Source organism: Chiroxiphia lanceolata, chromosome 9 (assembly GCF_009829145.1).
Source record: "Chiroxiphia lanceolata isolate bChiLan1 chromosome 9, bChiLan1.pri, whole genome shotgun sequence".
NCBI classification, from domain to species: domain Eukaryota; kingdom Metazoa; phylum Chordata; class Aves; order Passeriformes; family Pipridae; genus Chiroxiphia; species Chiroxiphia lanceolata.
The window spans coordinates 6,956,235-6,980,068 of record NC_045645.1 but is presented as its reverse complement, the minus strand read 5'-3'; the positions used below and the strand labels follow the sequence as shown (position 1 = coordinate 6,980,068).

The window sequence follows — 23,834 nt, the reverse complement described above, 5'->3', positions numbered from 1 at the left end:
ACGTCTATGGGACTTGCTGATGCTGGACTCAGTCAAAAGAGAATGGAATAGGCACACCTAAGCAAAGTTGATTTTGGACTGTTGAGACTTCTCCTGAGCCACAGACTCCCTGACATCATGTCCCTGTGGTCAAAAACTGCAAAGAATCAATGAACAAAGGCAGGGGCCTGGCAGTGCGACCAAGAGGGGTCACTCCACTTCTCTGTGAAATGGGGACCCTTTACACCCCATCTTTGCCATCCTGCTTACATTAACAACATATTTCTCACCCTGTTTTGAAGCCAATGTCAAACATTGCAGTAAAGAAGGATTTGCTCCTGGCTGGCTTAGGGATGTGTGTGCTTCAGCCCTGAGGGTAGTCTGCATCCCCCATCTTGCTGAAATATTTCAAAGTTTGTAAGACCCTCTACTGAGCACCCTAAATTTTGGTGCTGCATCTTCAGGTTCGAAATCTGATTTCAGGCAAGCCATGAATACAAGGAGAGAAGTTATTCACTAGTGTCTATTTCTTGCCTGGCAGGCTTAAGCCTCTCTCCAAACAGAGTGCTGGTGCTTTCCAGAGAGGTCAGTGTCACATTCTGAGGAGCATGGCTCTTCATGAATCTCGTTTCAGCACGTTGCTTTTTATTGACCACTAGCTCAGCTTCTGAAGAACGCAGTCATAGTTCAGTCAAGGCCAAAACCTCTTGCAGAACACCCTGCACATCTTTCCTGGGATCACTGCTTTCAAGCCACATCTTGTACATTGAAGGTTTTATTCTGCGTAGCCCTGTCAGTCCTTCTCCTTCCTCTTGGGGAGGGTTCGGTGCAATACAAAAAGCAGAAAAATGATCATGCCCTGTGTCCTGTAACCAAGCAAGGGGTGTCTCCACTTCTTTTCAATGACTGTTTTAGGAAGAGTAAGAGAGAGAAGGGTTCGTGTTGTTCAAGTCAGTGTCTAAAAGGTGGAATACAGACAATTAATCAGCGACAGTGTTGATTGTGTTGCTTCACTGCTCCTCCAGGTTTGAGTCTTTAGCCCAATGGGCTGAAACTTTAGTTGCTTTTCAATTCTTTTCCTCACAGAATGAGACCTGGCCCTACTAAGAACAAGGTAACTGAGTAGGTATCCAACACTGTCTGACATTTCATGCCTCTCCAACTTTTGTTCTTCGATTTTGCTCCTGTTATACTTTTTGCCTGTTTAACAAAGGTGTTTAAGATGTTAAGAATATGAGACAAAACCCTGGTGAATAGAGGTTTTGCAGTTACAGCTTCCCAGAAGCACCTTTCCTGATTTTTACATGTTGTGTTGCAGTTTGCTCCTTCCCTATGATTTTACCCATTGGCCTTGAGAGGTTAGACATGCTGGACTGACAGATTCTGGACTTGAGTCTCATGGCAGCTATAGGTGTCATTTTCAGCACTGCCTTCCTTGGAAAAATCCATGATGAGCATAAGGATGTGGCTGTGCACTTCAAAAAAACTGGAAGGGCTTTGAGAATAGCTGTACTGGGACTCTCAATTCTGTTCTGAAAGGCACACGGTTTTGCTCAATTTTTTTATGGGAAATTCTGAGCACTAAAGTTAATCACAGGCAAATCCACAGCAAAACTGGAAAGAACAGAACAAAGGTGTTCTGGCTGCTCCTGTAACTGCTGGACTACTCTGTGAGGGGTTGGTAATTCCCTCTTTGCTATCTTGGCTGAAATTCTGACATAAATTATTCTCTTATCTTTCAGCCCATGCATACTTATAGCAAACAAACATAGCCGTAGCCCTCTCCACCGGAGAGAGCTGATAGAGAGTTGCTTTATAACAGGCCCTAGCAATATCTTTTGAATCCCTGAGTTTTAAAGACAAACTGAAAAGGTACCCGTGTAATGTAGTATTGCAGGTGGAAATGTCTTGCATCTGAATGCTTTGGTTCTATCCCTTTGTATCAAGTGAAGGCTACTGGGATGGTGAGCGTTTTAGAAGGATGATAGCTTTGAACAGGGAGAGCAAGATAGGTACCAGTTAGCATATTCCTTTCCAAAGAATGAGGTCTGCTTGCTCTGGGGCAGCAGGCAGCTCCTTAGTGTTTCTATTTCATCTTTACTGATGAACGGTTGTGCAGCTCCGTTAAGAGAACCCCGTGGAATGACTGAAGATCTTTATTACTCTCACTGGTGGTAACTGGAAAAGTGCTACTACATATGTAAGCCACTACAGTTCTATCTGATTTTTAGAGAGAGGTAAATAGGACGTGATTTGGTTTAGTCAGTTTGTAATTTAATGTCAACCACTGTGAGAGAAAAAAAAAGAGTACTGTAAATCAGAGTTTATATATTCAAATACAGGTGGGTGAGTTCTGACTTGATGGAGTTTAAGGAAATAGCATCGAAAGACACTCGAATAAAATGAAGCAAATCGTGGCTAGAATGTTTTTGTCTTGGTGTTTTTTCTTTTCCCTGCAGGTAAACTTTACTTTCTTGTTCTATATCATCTGAAGGACACATGCATTTTCTGGGATTTTGGGAATGATTTCTGGGGTTCTGGGATTAGACATCAAATTTAACAAGATGATATATAGCTTTGAGGAGACACATTTGATGTACCACTTAGCCTTCCCATAATTTACCGCGTGCCTCCGGTCTCTGGAGGGCAAGGGGTTGATCTACACTCCAACCTGACTTTATAAATAGCAAAGGAGAAGAGGGGAAAAAAGAAAGCAGGCTGGGGAGCTGCCTGCTAAACTGTTATGATATGACAGTGATGCAGGTAGGTGACATTAAATGCTACTGTCTGCATCCTTAATTGTGAGTTGTCATCACCTTGGCCATTTGAGGACGAATAATGTGCTGTTCATATTCCAGCTTCTATTCTTATTCATAGGACTGTATGTTTCCAATGTTCAAATGTGTGTATGTAATTTAAAAAAAAACTCCTCAGATTTTTTGGGAGTGGGTTTTTTCTTCTTTTTTTCTTTTTTCTTTTTTTTTTTTTTTTTTTTTTTTTTTTTTTTTTTTTTTTTTTTTTTTTTTTTTTTTTTTTTTTTTTTTTTTTTTTTTTTTTTTTTTTTTTTTTTTTTCTTTTTCCTTTTTTTTTTTTTTTTTTTTTTTTTTTTTTTTTTTTTTTTTTTTTTTTTTTTTTTTTTTTTTTTTTTTTTTTTTTTTTTTTTTTTTTCCTTTTTTTTTTTTTTTCCTTTTTTTTCCTTTTTCCTTTTTTCCTTTTTCCTTTTCCTTTTTCCTTTTTCCTTTTTTCCTTTTTTCCTTTTTCCTTTTTCCCTTTTTTTTCCTTTTTCCTTTTTTCCTTTTCCTTTTTCCTTTTCTTTTTCCTTTTTCCCTTTTTCTTTTTTCCTTTTTCCTTTTCCTTTTTCCTTTTTTCCTTTTTCCTTTTTCCTTTTCCTTTTTCTAGAAGGAAAGATGTGAGTGTACCTTGACTGGGTTTGCATGCAGTTAATTTTCCTGCCTCAAAAGCATAGTGAGCTGCCAATTTCAGAAAGCCCAATGGAAAAATGGTTGCTTACAAGATGTAATGAAGATTAAAACAACAAGTGGGGCTGGGAGGTAAGAGGAGGGCTCTTGCTCTGTAGTCGTTTGCATTTCTGATTTTGCAAATAGCTCTGCGGTGTCATTTGATCTATGCATCAGCATAATTTTACCAGGAGATATTTCTGGCCTTTTGCTTTACAGTCAGATCCCTTTGCTGGGCTATTAAGTTGAAAATGCAGTCAAGTATTAACATTGAAACTGTTTATGTAACCTCCCACTACACAGAACCCCTCCAAATACCCTGCAATTGAGGAAGGGAATGAGGGGATGAAAAACAAGAGCTGGATAGAAATAGTGTCTGCTCTGGGATTTAAATAGGTCAATTCCTTCCAATAAATAGAAGTTAGGCTGTTGATATATGCCCATCTACTTAAACTGTCATCGAAGTTCACTGAGCTGCATTCCAGCAGAGATTGCTGGCCTTAGGGATGCAAAAGGCATTGTTACAGAAGACTTTAAGAGGGAAGAGGAAGGAGGAACAAAGAAATAGCCAGAAAAGAGATCATACAGGTACTACACTTTCAGATTCCTGGTAGCACTTACAAGTGTTGATAAGTCTTTCAGCATCTACCTTCAGAAAACTGAGTCCTGCTTTCCTACCTGCCCCTGTGTTTGTCCCTATAGGATGCTTGCCTATGGCATAAGTCTAAAGGTTCCTTTTTTCCATCTTCTGCTGAAGTATATTTAATTTGCTTTGAACAAGAGCAAACCCAAATCCCAGAGCCTCTGAATCAGGGGGAGTTATGGAGGGGGAATACAATGAATGTCTTAATCTTGTGTCACCCTTTCTTTGAGACACTGTGCTACATTAAATTGATTTTGCAAATGAAAGCTAAAAGCTAAGCAAAGCCACCAATCTATTTTGCCTAAAGATGATTTTAGTGCTCTTTATGTTCCCTAAATGACAAACCAATTTGTTACCTGCCTACATAAACATTTGCCTATATTAGCCCCAGAAATGTTTATTTTTATTAGCCCAAACTTTATCTTTTTATGAAGACACAGGGCCCAATAAATTAGTGTGCAAATATAAAACCCAATTTGCATTTTTCCATGGTCAGCAGAAAAGCTAAGTAAAATCAATTTGATATTAGGTCAGCATATACATCAATAAAGCATACGCTCACACAGGACCATTGTAATGGTCCTTGTAATTTCTATGCTGCCAGAGTAAAGAGATTAAATAATATTAATGCTCCAAATAGCTTGTGCTTTTAAGGGGAATGTAAAAAGAATAAAGAGAGTTTGGCATAAAACGGGCAATAAAGGATAATAGTGCACAATCTCCAACTTTAAAACATTGTGACAATGATCTCAGAGGCAGGCTTCCTGCAAGATAGCCCCAGTTCAGCCAAAATTATGTTTAACACATTTTGAGTACAATGCAAGTCCGTCAAACAAATCATGTATTTAAGCACCTGACAGAGTCAGGGACAGAGCCTGAATAAAAATCTGGAACTTGAAAGGTTTTGGATACAGTTTTGAGCATTACATGCAGGACTGTGCTGGGTAGATGGTCCATGTACAAGTGAGGCTTTGCTAAAGAAAAACCCTCTGTGCTCCAGACAAGGCTGGCTGAACGCGGTGGCAGGTGAGGAGAGTCAGTGAGCAATGAGGGTCCCGTGTAACAGTGCTACCCCTTCATGGGAGCCAAGATGCTGCTGCCTCCCATTTTAGGTAAAAGCACATAGGAATAGGTGTCTGACTTCCAAAACCAGTAGTCCAGTCTTTACTCATCTCTCTGTAGTACAAACAGCATCATTTTGACGTTCTGTCTCAGCTTCTTTGTACTACTCAAGCCAGCCATAAGAAGGCAAGAAAGAAAAGCCTGTGTGTATCTCACCTCAGCAAGTCCAGTGGGATTTGGTAGTGACCAAAAACGTTGTTGTTTTGCACTCTCGTGTTGCTGAGATGTGCGCTCTTACCCGAAATGACATTTGTGGCCAGAAGTAACAAAAATAAATGGGATTAGGTGCTGATCTGGTCTCTTAGGAAAAAAACCAGAGCACGGTAAATGCTACTTGGATTTGATTTGCTAAAGCAGTTTAATGTGGTAGAGATGAGGCGCTTGGGGCAGCACCGACATCGGTGTTCGCTTTTGACGCAGATGTCGCGGTTCTGTTGGGCACAGCCAAGCTGAGGTGACACAGTCAGGTGTGAAGCAACAGAGCTGGTTTGATTTCCTCGGTGGAGTCTTGAACTCACAGGGGTTTGATTATAAAATGCTGGTAACAGCCCACCTCATACTGCAAAGTACCTGAGAAAGGAGAACAATAATGGCATTCATTTGCGATGGATACACGTATTTCATTAAAATATACGTAGGTATTTAAATCAAATGGTTATTTGGCCATATGTTTTTAGGGTGATGGATTTCCATTTCTTCTGATTGCAGCCTTCTGGTCTTCTACAGATGACAAGCTTTTTCTAAGTGACTTGCCTCAACTTTGAAGTCCTCTACAAAGCAGAGAAATTCACTTCCAAGTTCTTCTGATGGACACCAGTCTAAGGGCTTTCTGAAACAGAGTTCTAGGGTCAGACTTGCTCATCCTTTGTACTTCATCAGCCTTAGTGCTAATTTGTGAATTTGAATAGTTAACACACTGTGGCTACAAGACCTAAAGAAACCACAAATCTGCTGTCTGTTTCCGGTCTGATACGGTAGTAGAAAAGATCCTGGATGTCAAGTGAAGTCCTACCTCGATTCTGTTACAGTACTTCATTTTGGCAGGGCAAATGGAATTCCATAAAATGGATTGAAATTGCTTGAAATTTTTAGATACTTATTATTAAGCTGCTACATACAAATACTGTCATTTTCATGTTTTTATAGTAGCATAAAAATGAAAATTGAATGAAAATGGATAAGTGAATTTGCTGCCTTCCCATGAAGGTTTAGAATTTTATCAGACTGTCTTTTTTATTAAGTAGAAAATGTTTTCTGTGCAACCCTGTTTTAGTTGCAGTAGTGTAATGTGTAACCAGGAGTGGAAATTGTTGTTTCCTGGTTGAAAGGTGGGAGAGTGTTGCCAGTGGGATTGCTTTAAGTGACTGGCTTGTACATGCTGCAGCATTAGAGGGTGAGGAACATGAGTTGAGGGCCAAACAGAGTGAGTGATATTCAGAGTGAGAGACTTGAGCTGCTTGCCTGCAATTAATTGAGTTTCTTTTGCTTGTGACATTTGCTAGGTGTTTATCACCACTGTGGTAACTTGATAGCCAGAATAGATGTTGAGGTTAATGTTGTTTGTTCTGACTAGCACCTTAGATCTGCACAGCTTTGCCCAAGGGAATTCTCCTCTGCAGCAGAGAGACAGGACGGCAGTGGGTGAGTAGCAGGATATGAGGGTGTAACACACAGTGGCAGATTGTTTAGGTCCAGTCATAAGTCAAGGCAAATATTATCAATTATGATGGTAGTGGTAGCCTTCAAAGGGAAAAGAAAATGTTTATTTCAATCTTCAAGATACTTTCCAGAAGAGAAAATAAAAAAAGAAACAATTCCAGGCATATGTCTATATTTCTTTCCTTAGAAAACTGGTTTTGTCAAATAGTTTTGTTTCTGAAATTCACTGCTGTGGCATTTAGAGGGGTAGAAGTGGTACCACAACAGACTATTTCTCTGTGTTTCCACAACTCTCAAAGTTGTGGCTAAATGGACTGTGCTTTTCTGTCATTTTGCTTAAGTGCTTTTGGCATCTACTAAGCAAAGCTATACACTTCTAATCATCTTAATTTTGATTGATCTTTTAAATCCTGAAGTAGAAAATAGGATGTCTTTTCAATGTAACATTTAAATTAAAATATGAAATGGTGTTTTGTAGTTGTTTAGTGTGTTAATTTTGGCCAGCAGCCAGATGCCCAGCCAGATGGTCTCTCTTATCCAGGACAAGGTGAGAAAAATAAGATGGAAAGGCTCATGGGTCATGATAAAGACAGGGATATCACTTACTAATGACCATCATGGACAAAACAGACTTGACTTCTGGGAAATGTAATTTATTGCCAATTAAAATAGACTTATATAGTGAGAATTATTGAATATTGTGACGATTGTAATAACTGTTATGAAGCATAAATAAAAACAATATTGTAACTGAAGACAAAGCCACAAAACACCCCAAACTAATCCTCTGTCCAAAAAATTTCCTAACCAGGGTGCCATTCCAGACCCAAGAAGTGGTAGTCCTGCTGCTGAGCACCATATTTATGCTGAGCCACAGTTCCTTTAATCTAATGCTGGTTTTCCAAGAGGGGAGGAAAACTCCTCTCCTCCTGCAAAAGTGATCCCAGACTTTTGCTTTTGTTTTCTAAAATTGTTTTGCTGATTTGTCTCCTTCCTCCCACAGTTGATGTTAATGCAAATGATGTGGGATGGTCATTGACTCCTAGCAGACAGTGTTGTTTTCCTTTTTGCTGCCTCCCACTTTTCTTCTGCAGACAGAATTGACCCCACCAGCTGCTAAGTTTCTCAGAGACATTCTTTCTTATATTTTTTTTGCTTCTGGGGCTGAAAAACACTAGAGAATGGTGAAGCTGGTGTATGAAAGAACAAATGAATGGCTGAGTTACAGGCAGAGCAGCTGTAGGACCTCTAGAGATGCTAAGGAAATTAAAGGAGAAACCAGTGATTGTCTCCTGAGAACAACAAAAAATGTATTGATTATTCCTGTGGTGCTGTTAGGTGTGATGTACCCTTGGGAAAACTGAGCATTTCTAAGAATTAAAAAATTAGCTCAGTTATGCTCTAAGGACTCTCAAACATCTTTGAAAATAAAAGTCTAAGGTTGGATATATATGCAATGCATCTACATATTGGAATTGAGGGGAGAAAAAAAGAAAGCTTGGATTTAGTTCCCAGTCTCCTTACAGTGTGTAAACTTTTTACTGCAAAACAAAGATTTAAACTGTCTCTAGCAATAGGAGCCTGCTTAGCATTACCCCTGCTGTGTGTGTTCAGGTTGAGATAAGACATCTAACTGAAGTCCTGACCTCTTATAGTCGTTAAAATTCCCAGAACCCATTTTGAAAGAGCATCGTTTTATTTCCTGTTTATTAAATGCAGTCACAGCATCTCTCACAGAGAAAAGATGCTGCTTGACCCATGTAGTTTAAGGCTGAAGAAAGTGGCCAAAGTGTTGTGGTTTCAGTACTTAGGGATTAACCCATATTAAGTTCAGTATAGTTGGGATCTAAATCTCCCTTCCACCTACCTGTAATTTGATGGGGACATGGCACATTTTTGTGCCATCACTGAAGAAGGTTGCTGGATTTAATCCTGGCCTGTTTTCCATACGTTATTTATTTTTGAACTTTTCTTTCAGTCAGGGCAGATGCAGTCCCAAATAGTTACCAGATTTTTGAAAAGTAGCCTCCAAATCCTCCAGAGCAAAGCCTAATAAATGTAATTTGTAGCACTTTACTGTTCCTTGGCGCTGTTAAGGCTTGTACCAAGTGTAATGCAGGGTGCAATGGGCTTTACCTTCTGACTGGACTCCCACAGCTATTCCTGTGGCCCCGGGGGGACATTTATCACAAGTGAGAGCAGTTAAACTCGCTGTAGTAAATCTTGGCTTTTAAAAAGAGAGCCAAATTTGTTGTTTCAGGTTTGGCTCCATGTCATTAGTTTTGCAGCCCGTGTGCACTTTGCTGTATGGTCTGGCATGGAGACCTGGTGTCTCTGCCTCTTTTGGTTACAGACTGTGCCTATTTATAACATATGAGCAATTTTAATGAAAGGGTGTGCTTTGAAAATTAACAGTCCTTTGTTGCTACATCTGGGTCTGAGTTTAAGGATCTTCATTTCTCTTTTTCCCCTCTGCCCCCTGCCCTCTTCTTCTGCAGCAAACCTGCGTCCAGGGGCTGAACAGAAAGTGGTGTTCATCACTGCACGGGTCCATCCAGGGGAAACACCATCTTCCTTTGTCTGCCAAGGTGAGTGAGTGTCTGCACAGAGGTGACAGGTCTGGTGGGATCTGCTTTCCAATTGATGCAGGTATTTGATTTGGATAGCTTTGACTGTGATAGAAGGCTGAGCTCACATGACGGATTTTCCCATAGTGAAATGAAGTACTAGACTTTTTAACCTTTTGTAACTGAAGTATAGTTAACTTCTAACCTCTTGGAAATAACGGAATTATTTTTGGGACCAACAGTAATCACGTGACAGACCTAATGTCAAAGTGATGTATCCAATATTGCGCTTCAAACACCAGATACAGGAACTGAACTGGTATAAACTGGACTAGTGGTCTGGCTATTAAGAGAGATGGCAGAGAGCATGCACAACAGGGGAAGCTCAGGAGTTTAACCAGGGGGAAGACTCAGAGCCTTCATCTGAAGACCCTCTGGGTGATAACACGTGTGCACAAGGAGGCAGAAACCATGTAAATGAGTTCTGGGAAATAATTAGCTTAAACCTGCCCATTCCATGAAATATAACGAATATATATCCTGTGAGTGAATATAATATGCATACACTGTTTCAACAAGTGCACACATCAGGAGGAGACATCCCCTGTGCTGCCTGGTGCCACAGTAAAGAATACCTGCTTCATGGCACTTGGTGGTCATTGAGCGTCTTCGCTTCAACAGTGAGGATATTGGCAAAATCTCTCATCTAATACCCAGCTGCCTGTCTTTTTTTGAGGCAGTAGGAATAGATTATGTCCAAGTCTTGTGAATGTCTGCTGAACTCAGTCAGAATTGGGCTCTGACACTATTTGGGAAGAATTGACACAATGTGATCACGTAAGGCTCCTTTCCTTAGGAAAACGGGCTGGAAAAGCTCTGGGATTGGTTTTGTGTTAATTCTTCATGCTTTCTTCCTGGCTTCTAATTCCAGCTTCTTTTCCACCACAAAGCAGTGACCCTAGTTCTCCAACAGAATTCCAAGAGGCCTCTCTTTGTCTGAAGCTGCTGCTCTGAGGAGCGCAGCTCCCAGTGGCTGGCAGCTGTTTGCCGCACAGAGCATTCCTGCTAAAAATAGAAAGCAAAATGCCCAGCTTGTATTCATAAAGAGTTGTAAATCTCAGGCTTGTGGGTACAAATAAATAAATAACCCTGGCACGCATTCGTATAACTTCATTGTACAGGTCTGAAATGCTGTACTTATGTATGTGGCTGTCTGCAGTGGTCAGGTGTTGATGGAGTAAATCAACAAGGGCAGGGGCAATTTGCTAATTCACTGCAGCAGCTTGGACCGGGCCCTGCTGAGCCGATGAGTTGCATCAATCAAGCACATGCAGAATTTATTACATTGTCTGCTCGTAGTGCCACAGACTGATTTGCCACTGGCCCTGTTGGTATCTAAAGACCTTGGTGGGAAAGGTCTGGCACAGGTTCGTGGTCTTCTCCGTGCGCTCCTCATCCTGGCAAAGTCCTGTGTCTGGCACCTCTCTGAGGCAAAAGGTGTCAACAGCTGTCACTTCTGCTGCCCTGGCCCCGTGGGCTAGCAGGACACTCAGCCTCTTCTTGTTGGCCTGTGGAGTAGCAAAGGTAAAACCCTTCCTTTAGTAAAACAATGCTTCAGACTGAGAGCGGGGAAACTCAATGAGTTTCCCATCTCCTGTGGTGCCATAGTCAGTGCAGGGCATTATGGCACACATGATGTTTGCTAATGAATATGGATTTTTAATTGGCTGCTTTGATTCTGTTTGTGGCTGCTGGCATAGCCCTGTGAAATGAAAGCTGAGGCGTGCTGCTGAGGTGGTACTTTGTAAATGATGTTATTTTATTTTGATAATGGAGAGTTTATTCAAAAGGGAAATAATAAAAAAAAAGGGAATGTGTAAAAGCAGGTGGCACGCTTAGCCTGATGAAGCAACTAGATAGAAGTCATGCTCTGATTGTCTCAGAGAAACTTTGTGTTTTGTAGGGAAAAAACACCCCAAACAAAACAAAAAGAGAGCGGGAAAGATAAGAAAAATTAATAGGGAGGTATCAGTCTTGGAGAAGCTCATCAGAAACCTGCTGTGGCTGCAGTTATAAGGCATGCTTGCCTCGTTTGGAAATGCATGGATCCACAGGCACTGAACTCTGCAGGGCACTGAGCCATTCTGCCCAGTGCAGACCAAGCTGCCTTGTGTGCGTAATCAGTGTCAAGACAAGTAGAAATGTCAGCCATTTCAAGGCCGTTGCAGCATCGTTTCTAGCACTGCCAAACGTGAAATTGGGTGCTTGCTCCATCTTTGGAAACTACTACGTGGGAGAGTCAAAAGAAGGGATAAAAACCCATTCGTTTGGCAGTCAAGTGAGGGCACACTTAGGGATTTTATTTCTGGAGTCTTGGGAAGCTTTTTGGCATATATAGGTGTTGCAGATTTTATATCCAGATGCCAGCTCAGTGCATATGGAACATGTCAGGATTTTTTTTTTTATTAGTGGAGAGATTTCTTCTTGCATGTTTGATTATGCTCACCACCTGAAGTATTAAGACATGGAAGCTAATCCCAAAGATTCCCCAGAAACAAGCAGCATCTCGCATTTGGAAGAGCAGAACTGTGACTACCCAGGCCTGGAGAATCAGTCCATAGGGGAATAGATAATGAGTTACAAGCTTTATTTACTTTTTTTGTTCTTCATTTTTTTCCAGTGGATGTTGGGTTTTATTCAGTTCAGGCTCTGCTTTCCTCTTTAAAGCCCTTAGATAATAACTGACTCCTTACTCATTTTTCTACCTGTCTTTGAGCTAGCCAGGTCTCTTCCTGACCTCTTTAGCCTTCTCTCTGCCAAGGGATATAAAGCTGTGTAGTCCAAACACCAGCTTCCTGGGGCCTGACAGAAGCTACCTGTTACATTCTCCATTTTTTTTGATTAGGCAAGGTCCCTGAGAAGCAGGTTGTCTTGCCTTAATACATCAGGATATGCTTGGTCCTGTCTACTGGTCCTTTGTCCTCCACTTTTCCCACATATCATAAATCTAGGCAAGGATCTTTGTGTTACTTTAGGAAAAAAATGTAAGGTCGTCTCCCTGTTCAGAGCTGTATTGTTTCTGTGTCGTCCTTCTTCGTGTTCCACTATGAAGAATCCACTGAAAACTGAATTTTGGATAAAAGTACCCTGCATTCTTGCAAACGTGCAAGTGTTATAAACTTGGATACACATTTCTGTCTCCTTCCAGCTGTGGAGTGCTTGCAGCAGTAGCCAGACTTCCCTAGAATCATCAGGCACCTCACTCAGCAGTTAAAAACAAGTGCTGTAATATTTCACACATAGTGCAGCTGCTGAGCTCTAGTTCAGTTCCTTAAAAGGCAGACAAAACACTGGAGGGCCTCTTCATAAAAAGATGGATTAAGAACCTTTTGTTTCCATTTTGGTCTTTCAAGAGTTATTACAATGCTTCAGGTTAGCCTTTTTAGGAAGTTTTCCTGATGGTTCTTAAGTTGTTGTGAAGTTCAGGGACAGAAATGGAGAGTCAATCACCAGAGAGTATATTCCCATAAGTACCCTTCATATCTAAAGGTAGGATGGTGTTTCTACTCCTCACACAGTGATGGTCATCATGAGCACTGATGCTTGTTTCACTTTTGGGGATGAATAAGCAGGAGTAGATAAAGAGGATTTGTTTTCACTTTCCTCTTATAGACCATTTTCTAACTGGTCTATAATCACTGCTGCTCCTGGAGGGCTTTTATAGTCAGCACAAAGTAGTGCAAAAATTCATCTTACAGCTTGAACTCATTTCTCATGGGCTGTTCAGATTTCTGCGGGATTTTTCTCAACTTGTGGTTTTAAATTCTTTTCCTTTTTCTTAGATATTTCCCCTCATTTTTCTTCCCCACAATATCTTTAAGAAAATGTTTACTATTTTCTCTTGCACTCTGTGCTGTTAAGGCAAGTAAACCTACTCTTACAGGTAGGATCAAATGTCAGGTAATACCTATAAATGTATGTAGTGTGCACCAATATGTGTGTATAAAACCTGTGCAGGCTCCTACCCTCTAAACACTGATCATAAGCCAGCTTTCAAAAGGCTTGGATTTTATCCAAGTATTCCCCCCACCTTCTTACCCCCAATGTTCTTATAGTCTTATTTTCCTTCCTGAGGTTGCTAGATCTTATCTTTTTTTTCGTGGTAGAAAAGCAACTGTCCCTCACTATTCATGTGCTTGTAAAGTTGTAGGAGACACTGTGACTACTATGTTTAAGTTTATCCTTTATGCTTTAGCTTTTGCCAGTAGTCAGTAATAGCAAACTTAAGCATGTCTAGATGTACCAAGACAGGTACTTCACTCATTGATTTAACATAATCTGTTAGTAGGATGTCATTTGTTGTCTTTTTAACACATTTGCCAATGTGGCATTCACCGTGGCATCTAAATGCAAAAATGCAAATTTGTACCCTAAGCCTCTAATATCATTTTCCAGGCTGGGAACCCAGAATGGAAGACCCAGTGCAAGACAGGAGGGAGAGGGATCCCACAGCTGGGTTTGCAGATGCTGAGCATCTCATACTAAGTGTAATTTGACTGGAGCTGACCTTGAAGCTTATGGGCTGAATAGGGAACAGCCATTAAAGGAAAATATAAGGAAAATAGACACCTGGGACTCTTATCCATAAGAAATGAAGCAAAAGTTACTTTTCAATCAATATTCTTTCTTTATAGCTGCTTAAATGTATGCTTCTCCTTGCTTCACCTCGAATCAGATAATATGAAATGAAGAAATAGACTACACTGGGCAATCTCTTGCTTTTCTGTTTACATTCTTGGTCTGTGTTTTTAACTCCCATCCTCTTGCCAGAGGGCAGGAAAAAAGAATCTGAAAACCTTTGTACAAATTTTGATTCTACTTTTAAAGAATGGGGTAGAAGGGGACAAACTGGCTGAAAACAAGTCTCCACCAGCTGTCTCCTGAGTCCTGTTGTTCTAGCTCACTGAGCTAGTGGTTAACTGAACTTGCTCTCTGTGTGACCCAGGTGCTCCAGGTGCTATGAAGGATTTTATTCCTGGACAGATTCCACAATGACCTCTTAAAACTGGTGGCAGTTTTCTAGTTCACTTCATGGAGGCAGTGCCTTCAAATTCTTTGCATTTGATCCTGCAGGAACCCTGAAGGATAAGTAAGAGAGCCAAGCTCCTATAACATGATGAATGTGACTTGAGTGGAGGCTTTTTTGTTGTGGCTTTTTGCTTGTTTTGTTATTTGTTTGGGGGGTTTTGTGGTTTTTATTGGTTGAGGGGAAAAGCAGTTATAAGTGTGAGAAGAACCATTTTGAAGCCTGTTGCTCCTACTTGGAATTTACCCAACCTCTGTTGTTTCTTATGAAGAAAGAAGAGGAATAAACTATCAGGGTTAAAAGCTGCTTTTCTTTTTCTTTCTTTAAGTATAAATCTTTTGATCATTAGTGATAGTAACATAAAGACAAGACAAGTTTTAAATGCAAGAATAAATGCAGCTAATGAAGCCTTTAAATGTGAAAAGGACTTTTCTGAAATAACAGAGGTGATGGCCTTGCTTACCTGTTTCCAGGATATAAATTCTCCTAAGGAAAAGAAGCTGTAGAGTTTCTAAAGAGTTCTGTAGGCATTGGTATAGGATGCTTTTAGTAACAGTAACTGTACAGGAGAAAAAACACTGAACCTAGAAATTGCCTGTTGCAGTAACAAGGTTAAGAACATCTCTACCAGACTTCATATCAGGCCAAATGTGCATCTGAATTAATGCATGGTTTGCATCAGTTCTGATCTCACTTTATCTGTTGTATTCTTCCTTCTAGCAAACCAATTCACCTTCATTTCCAAGCTATATTTCCTACCAGAGGAGGAAACAAAATAGGATTCCATAGGGAGTGGGAATCTTCTACGTGCATCTTTGTTATAATACTGTCAAGTCTCACTTCTGTCTTCTCTGCCCAATGCAAGAGTCTGGAAACAAACACTTATTCTGTCCTGGCTACTTCTAGACTCCAAGTGAATGCCTCCATATGTATAAAGGCTTAGTCTGTAGTTCAGCTTTGGCTGTGCTTGCAGTGCATCTCTGGATGCAGGAGGGTGCTCTGCCTTGGCCATGCAGCAGGACTTGTGAGGGCTCTCTGCTGCAGGATTGCCCTTTGTGAGAGCCCTTTCCAGTGTTTCTGTTTGTGGGGTGCATTGCTAATACTGAAGAAAAAGGAACTAAATAGAAGCTCTACTTTAGGGGTGTTTTTTACTGTCTTGGCACCTCAAAGGTATAAAGACAGAGTTTCCATTCCCTTTCAATATTTATTGTATCCTATGCAAATGTCTTCTGGCTGCAATCCATAGGAAAATGCATCTGCTCTTGCAGAGTTCCACCCTAGAGGTGACTGCTCTTGGTCAAAAAAAAATAGAATCTTTCTATAAAATGAATAGTTTTGTGTACACAGACAGGGATATGCATAAATTGTGTCAGCAGAGGATGGGGAGCACTCCTGTTCTTTTAGGGGCAGCTTAGCACTTGGAAGCAGTGAGGGAACATGTTGAACAGGAGCTGCAGTTCACAGTCTCCTTTACAGGAGTTCAGGAAACCAAATGATAAGAAGCAAACAAAGGCAGCAGAATTCAACAGCCCAAACATAAAATGAGCTTCAGGGCTCTCTTAAAATTGTTAAATTGCATTCATCCTTGTCACTAAATTGTGCTTGCTTGTTGGTTTTTTTTCTTAAGTGCATAGCTTCTAAGCTTTAACACAAAGGGAAACACGCTCTTCCTTGACTTCTAAAGCAACATGAAAAACACTGTTGTCCGTCCCTTGTAAATCTCCTGGATGAGATTTTAGTGTGAAGTATCCCAGGAGAGAGAAAGGTTGTTCTGAGAATAATAAAACGTCGATAATGGAGTAATGGAAATAAAAGCTCCTTTTAAAATTGTGTTGATGTAAATAGAGTGTTAGAGGAATTCCTGCTACCCAGTGTGACATCAGCTGTTACAAGACTGGGTTTGAGTCAATTCACTGTGGTGTCAGGAAGATACAAGAGGTTATACACCTGCTTTCCTGAGCTGGAGGAAATTTATAATGAGTTTAAATTTCTCTGGTTATAGAGTTACGTGACTCATTCTCTTACCATGTATGCCTAGTGGATGTGCCAGGAAACTCTTGCACAGAACAGAAGAAGGTGTGATGGTGGCAGGGTGGGCAGGGGGACTGTGCAGGGGTTGAGAAATCTGCAGAACTCTGGAGACCTGAGCTGTCTCCAACGGAGGAATTGTGTCATCTCTGGGGAAGGCTGTTGTGTGGCTGAAACACCCCTTTGCACAAACAGCAGAAGCTGCTGCTTCACCTCTTCCGTTCAACCAGTAGCAGCTGGAACAGAAAATTGGTCTGGTCAGGCAGGCTCATGCCCCCAGCCTGGGCCTGCATGCTCACCTTACTGCTTCCAGTAGGAGGAATGGATCAGCATTCACTCCTCATCCCTGGGACAACGAGGTCAATTTTGCGTGCACAGCTAAGAAATGTCAAGTGGTTTTGTTTGATTCAGTTTGCCCTTTGCCCAGGGCAGGCCTTTGACTACCTCTGCTTAACTAATCCTCCTTACAGTAATCAGAGAGCTAAAGGAGCCCTTGGTCTTCAAGAGGGAGAATTGAGAAAGGCTTCACTGTAGAACAGCAGGCGAGTTTGTTTTGTCTCCATGCAAGATTGCCCAATTAATCTCTTAAACATACTGGCTTTGCAATGTTTCCTGACTGCTCATACTTTTGGATAACATTAGCTGAAAGATCATTTCCTTCCAGCTCTAACCAACCTGCCTCTAAGGCAAACCACATCATATTTGTAACAGCACACTGTGGCACTTTGCTGATGTCTGAGGATAGGAAAAAAGGAAAATATTGATTCACCTGAACTTCGTAGTCCCTTGGCTTTCCTTAATATGGCCTGGTTTTCCCCACAAGAAACTGCAGTCCAAGAGAATTATAAAGATGCTTATTCCTGTCTGCCCTGTTATCAGTTAGGTCAGGGCCACTTTCTGCATCTATCCCTCTGGCAGCAAACCCTGCACTTCTAGGGAGCAGTATTACACCCATGCAACAGATCTTCTGAGGGCCAAGAGCATCCAGGGTAACCTGCATGCAGGTTTCCAAAACTGGACTTGGCATGCACTAGTCAAACAGTGCTGGAGCATCTGCTGCTACTGGGGAAATCCCAGGCAGAAACCTTGAAGCCCGGCCCCAGTACAATTAGACCAGGTCATGAATATGCAGAACTCAGAACAAAACTGCAAAAAACACAGGAAGTTTGGGGTTGTTTTGGATCTCACTTGCGTGGCTCGGTTGTTAATGACAGAGAAAGGGCTTCCAATAAGTGACCATCACTGCTTTCAAGGAATCTAAGTTGTGAGATGAGCCCTTTCTGTAAGTGCAGCAGTGTGTGAGAGCTGTGCTGATCAAGCTGCAGGTCAGGATTCACAATTAGGAATCTGTTCTGTTTTTTATACTTCAAACGTTTTCCGTTCTCCTTCAGTAGTGTCCCAGCTCTTCCTCACAAGTGATATTAATCTTGCTGGTCTATTGTTTCCAGCTTCATTCTCTGACCCTTTGTTCTTTGCCTGCCCTGGCTGGGTTCAGCTGAATTGATTTTTTTTGTTTTCATTTTGTTTTCAGTTCTTTTGTCTCTGAGGTGCCCTGCACTTGCCTCCTTGCTCCTTGTGCATCGCTCTAGCTGCTGCTCTGAGGAGTCACCATTCATGTGTGACTGGGACTTGGCCGCTGGAAACTTTTATTTGACACGAGGGCACTTGGATTAAATTCTTCCTCTGCCCCTGCACAGATTGCTCACATGCTCTGTGTGTGCCTGTTGCAAGGCATTGTGTACATGTTTATAAGAGGCAAGCCACCTCGACCTCTCCAGCTTACAGAGAAAAGGGCGTAAAGCTTGTTTGGAAGGCAAGAAAAAGAGAGTTGGGATGAAAGCAAACCTCTGCCCCAGACAACAGCCCTTTAGAGGCTGGCTTTGCTCTTTCAATGCAGTCCAGCTTCTCTGGACTCTGAGGATGGAGAAGAAGGGTAACAGGGCACATGTCCCAGCAAAAATGGGGCACATTCTTTACCAGTCCTGTTTAATTTTATCTAGGAAGAAATGTAGACACAAAGTGCTTTGCTGGGACCCTAATGTGTGGCAAGACAGGAAGAGTAGATTTGGGGTAGTCTTGAACAGTGGCACGTGGCTCTTAAAATGTCACCCTCCCCAGGCAGGTTGGTTCCTGATGTCTGACAGTTTCCAGATGTGCCCTATAGTGTTAGTTCAAGGGTTACATCATGTATTACATGTTCAGCAAGTGGTAATACTTTCCTTGTATCCATGCCCTGTCTTAGAGGTTATGGTTTTTGGTTTTGCTGCTGCTAAATGTAGAAGATAATTGGAGATGGGTAAAAATTAATTGATTTGTTTTTTTTTCTAATGACACAGGTTTCCAAAGAGTCCTTTACTTGAAACTTCATACGAGCTCACATTCATATTTCTCCTATTTTCCCTTTCTCTCTTTTTTTCTTGTTTCCCTACTTTTTTGTCACTTTATCACTGAATGAAAAAAAAAAACAAAACAAGACATGGTAGGGGGGAGGGAAGGAACAAAGTAAGGTAGAAATCTGTGTTCAGGTTAAAAAGGAGGAAAGGAAAAGTCTGTAGGAATTCTTACGAAAAAGTTTCTTCAAAATTTTCAGCCAGTGGTACAGTGTATAGGCAAAATATTACAAATTTGGTGTACTCTATGTTATTGGCAAGCATGAGACACATCTTTGGGTGATGACAGAACAGATGTGACATAGACAGTGACAACAGGACAAGTTCTGTCTGGTTCACCAAGGTCTCCACCTACCCAAAAGGAGCTATTTCTAGCATTACTGAGAGATTTCAGTTTTCATAGTTATTAAAGTTCTACTGCTTTGGTGTCTCTAGTATGAATGACACTAATCAGCACTGTGTCCTGTCCCCTTACAAACACTGGCATGTGGTGTCACAACAGCCAAGAGGGAACAGGAGGGTGCCTAATTCCCTGCTACAGGAGAAGCCATTCAGCCTCACTGAGCTTTAACCATCTTCCATCAAAGGGAACATGGTCTGTCAGAGAGTCAAGAGCAGCGCTGAAAAATGCTGTGACCCAACCTTCTGCCATCTTTTAAAAGTTGGGTCTGTCGCTTAGTCCTTAGGAGAAGCAGGGCACAGAACTGGAAACATGTTGGAGCTGCTCTCCTAATTCACTGCAGGGAATTCACTGCCCTTCCTTGGAGACAGCAGCAAGGAGGTGGCTGCCACCACACTCAGCTAACAGACCCCCTGCAGGGGAAATCACCCTTACCTTTGCAATGTGCCTGCCTGTCTAGAATCTCAGTTTATCCAAAGTGCTCAGTGGCACCTTTCCCTTCTGATGTCTCTACGTTTCATGCAGTAAAAGAGGCTGTTTGTTAAAGTCAAATTTACCTTTAAGATGTTAAATTTCAGTCTGACTATTCAAGGTAGAAAGTTAGAGAGTCTTCGCCCCTGGTTACATGTGAACTCCAATTTTTCTTCCTGGCAATGTTCCTACTGGCCAAGGATATGAGGGAAATAGCACCTTGACATTAGCTTATGTGGTCACAGTGCTGCCAGAGTTTAAACCCATCACTGCAAAGTGCTCAGAGAGAGCTTCTGTCTGAGGGCTTGCTGGCACTTGAGAGTTCATTTGCATCTGAGGCAGGCTGTGAATGTAGAGTGCAATAGAACATTTCTCCAGCAATTCTTATTCTGGAACAAGAGCATCTTATTCCTTCTTAGTTTAATATGCTTCAAAGTAGATTCTGTAATAAGACTGTCTCCAAACAGAATTCTTTAGGAAATGGTGGTTTGTTTTTTTTCTTCTTCCTAAAACAGCAACAACAAAACCTCTCAATCCTTAGAGGACTCCTGAAATTTATATCCTTCTGACTTTCTCCCTCATGCTCTTCAGATGGAAACATGTACTTTTATACCCTCCTTGAGAATTTCGCTTCCTCACAAGGAGAGACATCAGTGGCTTGTGGTGGCCCTACTCATGTGAGGAAAGTTTGCACCCTGAATATTCCCTCTCCAGTGCTAATTACCATCACCTTTAGGATCTGCAGTGCAGCTCCATTTTCACAGCAAAATTTTCTCTGGGGCTGAGGTAGGGGCTTATGCCATATTCTGCTGCTTAACAGCCAGAAGCACATCTGTACTGACAGGGAGTGACCCTAATTTATTTCTGTGGAGCTTGTTCTTGCCTGGATGTCATGCACTGTAAATAAAATAACAGATCCATCTCCACTGATGAGGGGTAGAGCAGAGCTTTTGCAATTTTTTTCCTCATGTAGAGACATGGTCATTTTTTTTTTCTTCTATAAGACAAAAAAATAAACCACAGGGGAAAAAAAAGCTTTTTCCTGCTGGAGCCTAGTGCAAGTAGCTATTCAATGAGTCCCTTCCAGCACCACTGAATGTAACTTGCAGATACACAACTTTCATCTTTGATTTGAGGGGGGAAGTTCAGATGCAGACAGTATTTTCTTGGCCATCAGGCCTTCCCTGAGGGTTAGGGTTTTGTTAAAAAAATCACTCCTTTTTTCTTTTTTCTTTTCCCCCAGTCACCCAGAAGTAGTTCAGGTGTTGTGTACAGTCCCTTCTTCCATTGCCTGTTGAGACTGAAGCTACAGACTTTGTTGTGCAAATTGACTTCCATGTTTCACTTCCATTTTGACTATTCCTTGACACATTAGAACTGCTCAGCCTCTACTCCCTTGCTATCCTGTATTAAGAGGGAAACGAATAAAGATCTACTTTAGTGTCTCACATGCTTCTGTTTTGGTTCTGTGCTGCTTTTGGATGTCTTTGAGGGGCAAACCCAGAGCAAGCAGGAAGCTCACACTACCTTCAGGGGACAGGGAGCCACCTCTCAGGAAGAGCAAGGCAACTCTGCTGCCACTCCTGCCCTTCTCATGACCAGAAAGTAATCACAGGAAAGTGTAAAGTAGCTTTTTTGAATTAGCAGGATCCTCTCCCTCTGATGCTGGACCTGATGGTTGCCCATTTTAGAAGTGCTGGCTTACTGGGTGACACCAGCATTGCAAAGTGCCTGCAGACTTTGTGCCCTGCTTTGCCACTGGAGTCTTGCAGGTGCCTTTGCTGGCTGGGAGCAGGCGAGCTGCCTTGTACCTTTTCAGTTGATTTGAACAGAAGGACAGGAAAATCCTATCAAAGTGAAGCAGTATAACCTGCAAACCTAGTAAAGTGGAAATCAATGAAGCAGCCAAAAGGTGCCATTACAGCTGGCTTAGTGTAAGTTTTCAGGTAGCGGGAGTAAAAAAGCAATCACGTTGTTTGTCCCCACAGGGGAAGTGAGGGCAAATAGTTGTGCAGGTTCCTACCAGGACAAACTGTCATTGTAATGATCTGGGGAATGCATGGATGTGCCATCTTCATATGTGAATGGCAAAGCCACATCTTCAGTACAAGTGAACAGCTGAGGTTCAGTCTGGAGGAGTGGGCACCTCAGCTCTTCTTTTGAGTGGACTAAACTGAGCTGAAGCACAGGAAAGAGTTCCTTTCCCATTTTGTTCTGAATCCTGTACTTGTATCTTCTTGAGAGATCCAGAGTGTCTCTCAGGCATCCCATATGCTCTTGCTCTGTTCCAGCAGGACGTGTTCTACTTTCACACTGGCAGTGGGTTGCAGCAGGACTCTTTCTAGCTGAGTAGCCCACTTCTGATGTGGCCAATAGCAGAAGTCTACAGGTTGTTAAATGTAAAGGCAAATAAATAGAGATACTCTCAATATACTCTGGCAACACTCCACAGCTGAAGGAAACTGGAAAGGATAGTTGTGAATGAGTGACGTTCTGCAGGGCCCCTCTTTTCTGATTCAAACCTATTGCTTCTGGGTCTCTGCTTGACTGAGCAACATGTTTGCAGATGTTGGAAACCATTTTTAGAAGGCGTTTAAAAATACATATTTTTCATTTCTTTCCTAGCGTTATTTATATAATGCTCTTTTCCTTTTTCAGTGTATATTAGATTTTCATATGTAAATGTATTCTCCATTTCCCTCCAAAGTAATTCACCTTTTGCCTTCCTGGCTTACAACACATTATTTGCTTGGCTAATCTATCCATCTTCAGACTTTTGAGTTCTTACCGCTACCACAGTTAATACTGTAAGACTCAGAGCACAGTGTAGCTGCTGCTTGTGCTCAGTGTACCTGCAAAACAGCTCTATATGGCAAGCCCCAAGGCAGGTGTTAGGAAAAACTAGTCCAGCCCTCCATTCCCAGTGCCCACCTTTGTTGAACTAAGCACACTGAAAGCCCAAAGGTTCCTGATGCTCAGAGAAAGGCACTGCTACCAGATTGTGAAAGATTGTGCCAGGTTCTGGGCATAAAGGGAGTGCACAAAGTCCTGGGGAGATGATTCAGCAAAAGACTTGAAGGGAGAAGGGTCTTCATCCTTGGCTATTCCTTGCAAGTTTTAGTGCTTTCCCAAGTAGAACTAAGTCTGCATAGTCCCTCCTGTGTCCATCAAAGTTTATTTATATCACTTTTATAGCTCCACTGGGAATCTTTTCCCTGGTGCAGGCAACTTTGGAAACTTTACACTTGTGGTGCAGTCTCCTTGCTGGCCTCAGAAAGGTTTCTGACCTCCACGTGTCCAGCTGTCATGATGAGGAAGAGAGCAGTCATCTTCCAGGCTCTGGGGAGCTCAGCAACAACAACATAATGATCTAGTTTCTTTTTTCCCCCTGCAAGACCCTCACAGCTCTAAATAGAAAGCTGGAGAATGAAGTGATTTTCTGTTTCTGTTTTTTACCTTTTTGCTAGTGAGTTGTTGGTGTACAGCTGAGAGTCCCCTTCAGGGCCATGGTGAAAAGTCTGATGTTTTGTAAGTTGATAAGGATAGTAGGAAACAATGCAAGGATGCCTGAGTGAATTCTGCCAGGGTACATGCCAGCTTAACTCTGGTTTGTGCATTCTGGATTTTATTCCCCTTGTGTTTATTTGCCCCCCTTTGCAATCAAGCCTCTTTTCTGTGTTGTCTTTTTTTCTTGTACATCAGGAAAGGTGGGATCTCCTGCATATTTCTGTTCAATTCTAAAGCTTAAATCTTAGCTGTATTTAACATTAGTTAATTCTGTAAAAACTGAGGACCATAATGCAGCAAATATTTTTTGAGCTGCCTAGAGGACTCACACTCATGGGAAGGACAGACTGAATAATAATGGCCAAGCACATCATATTCTGAAGCAACATCTTGAGAATGATTCTGATAAATCCCAAGTAATTCATTAATAAAGCGAGATCATCTAATCCTTGCAGTGTTTCTCTAGGAACCCTTTTGTTTTTTCCCAGGAGGAAAAGAGGCATCATCCAGGGGGTATTGGTAGC

General features: G+C 41.6%; 1 protein-coding gene across 1 annotated transcript in view; it reads left to right on the top strand.

Moving 5' to 3' along the window:
* LOC116790940 (BEN domain-containing protein 5-like) overlaps positions 1-23,834 on the top strand; it is a 910,541-nt gene that overhangs the window by 682,930 nt on the left and 203,777 nt on the right. Inside the window, exon 7 of the mRNA XM_032696479.1 lies at positions 9,360-9,449. Coding sequence (XP_032552370.1) covers positions 9,360-9,449 — 90 coding nt within the window. The remainder of the gene's footprint in view (positions 1-9,359; positions 9,450-23,834) is intronic.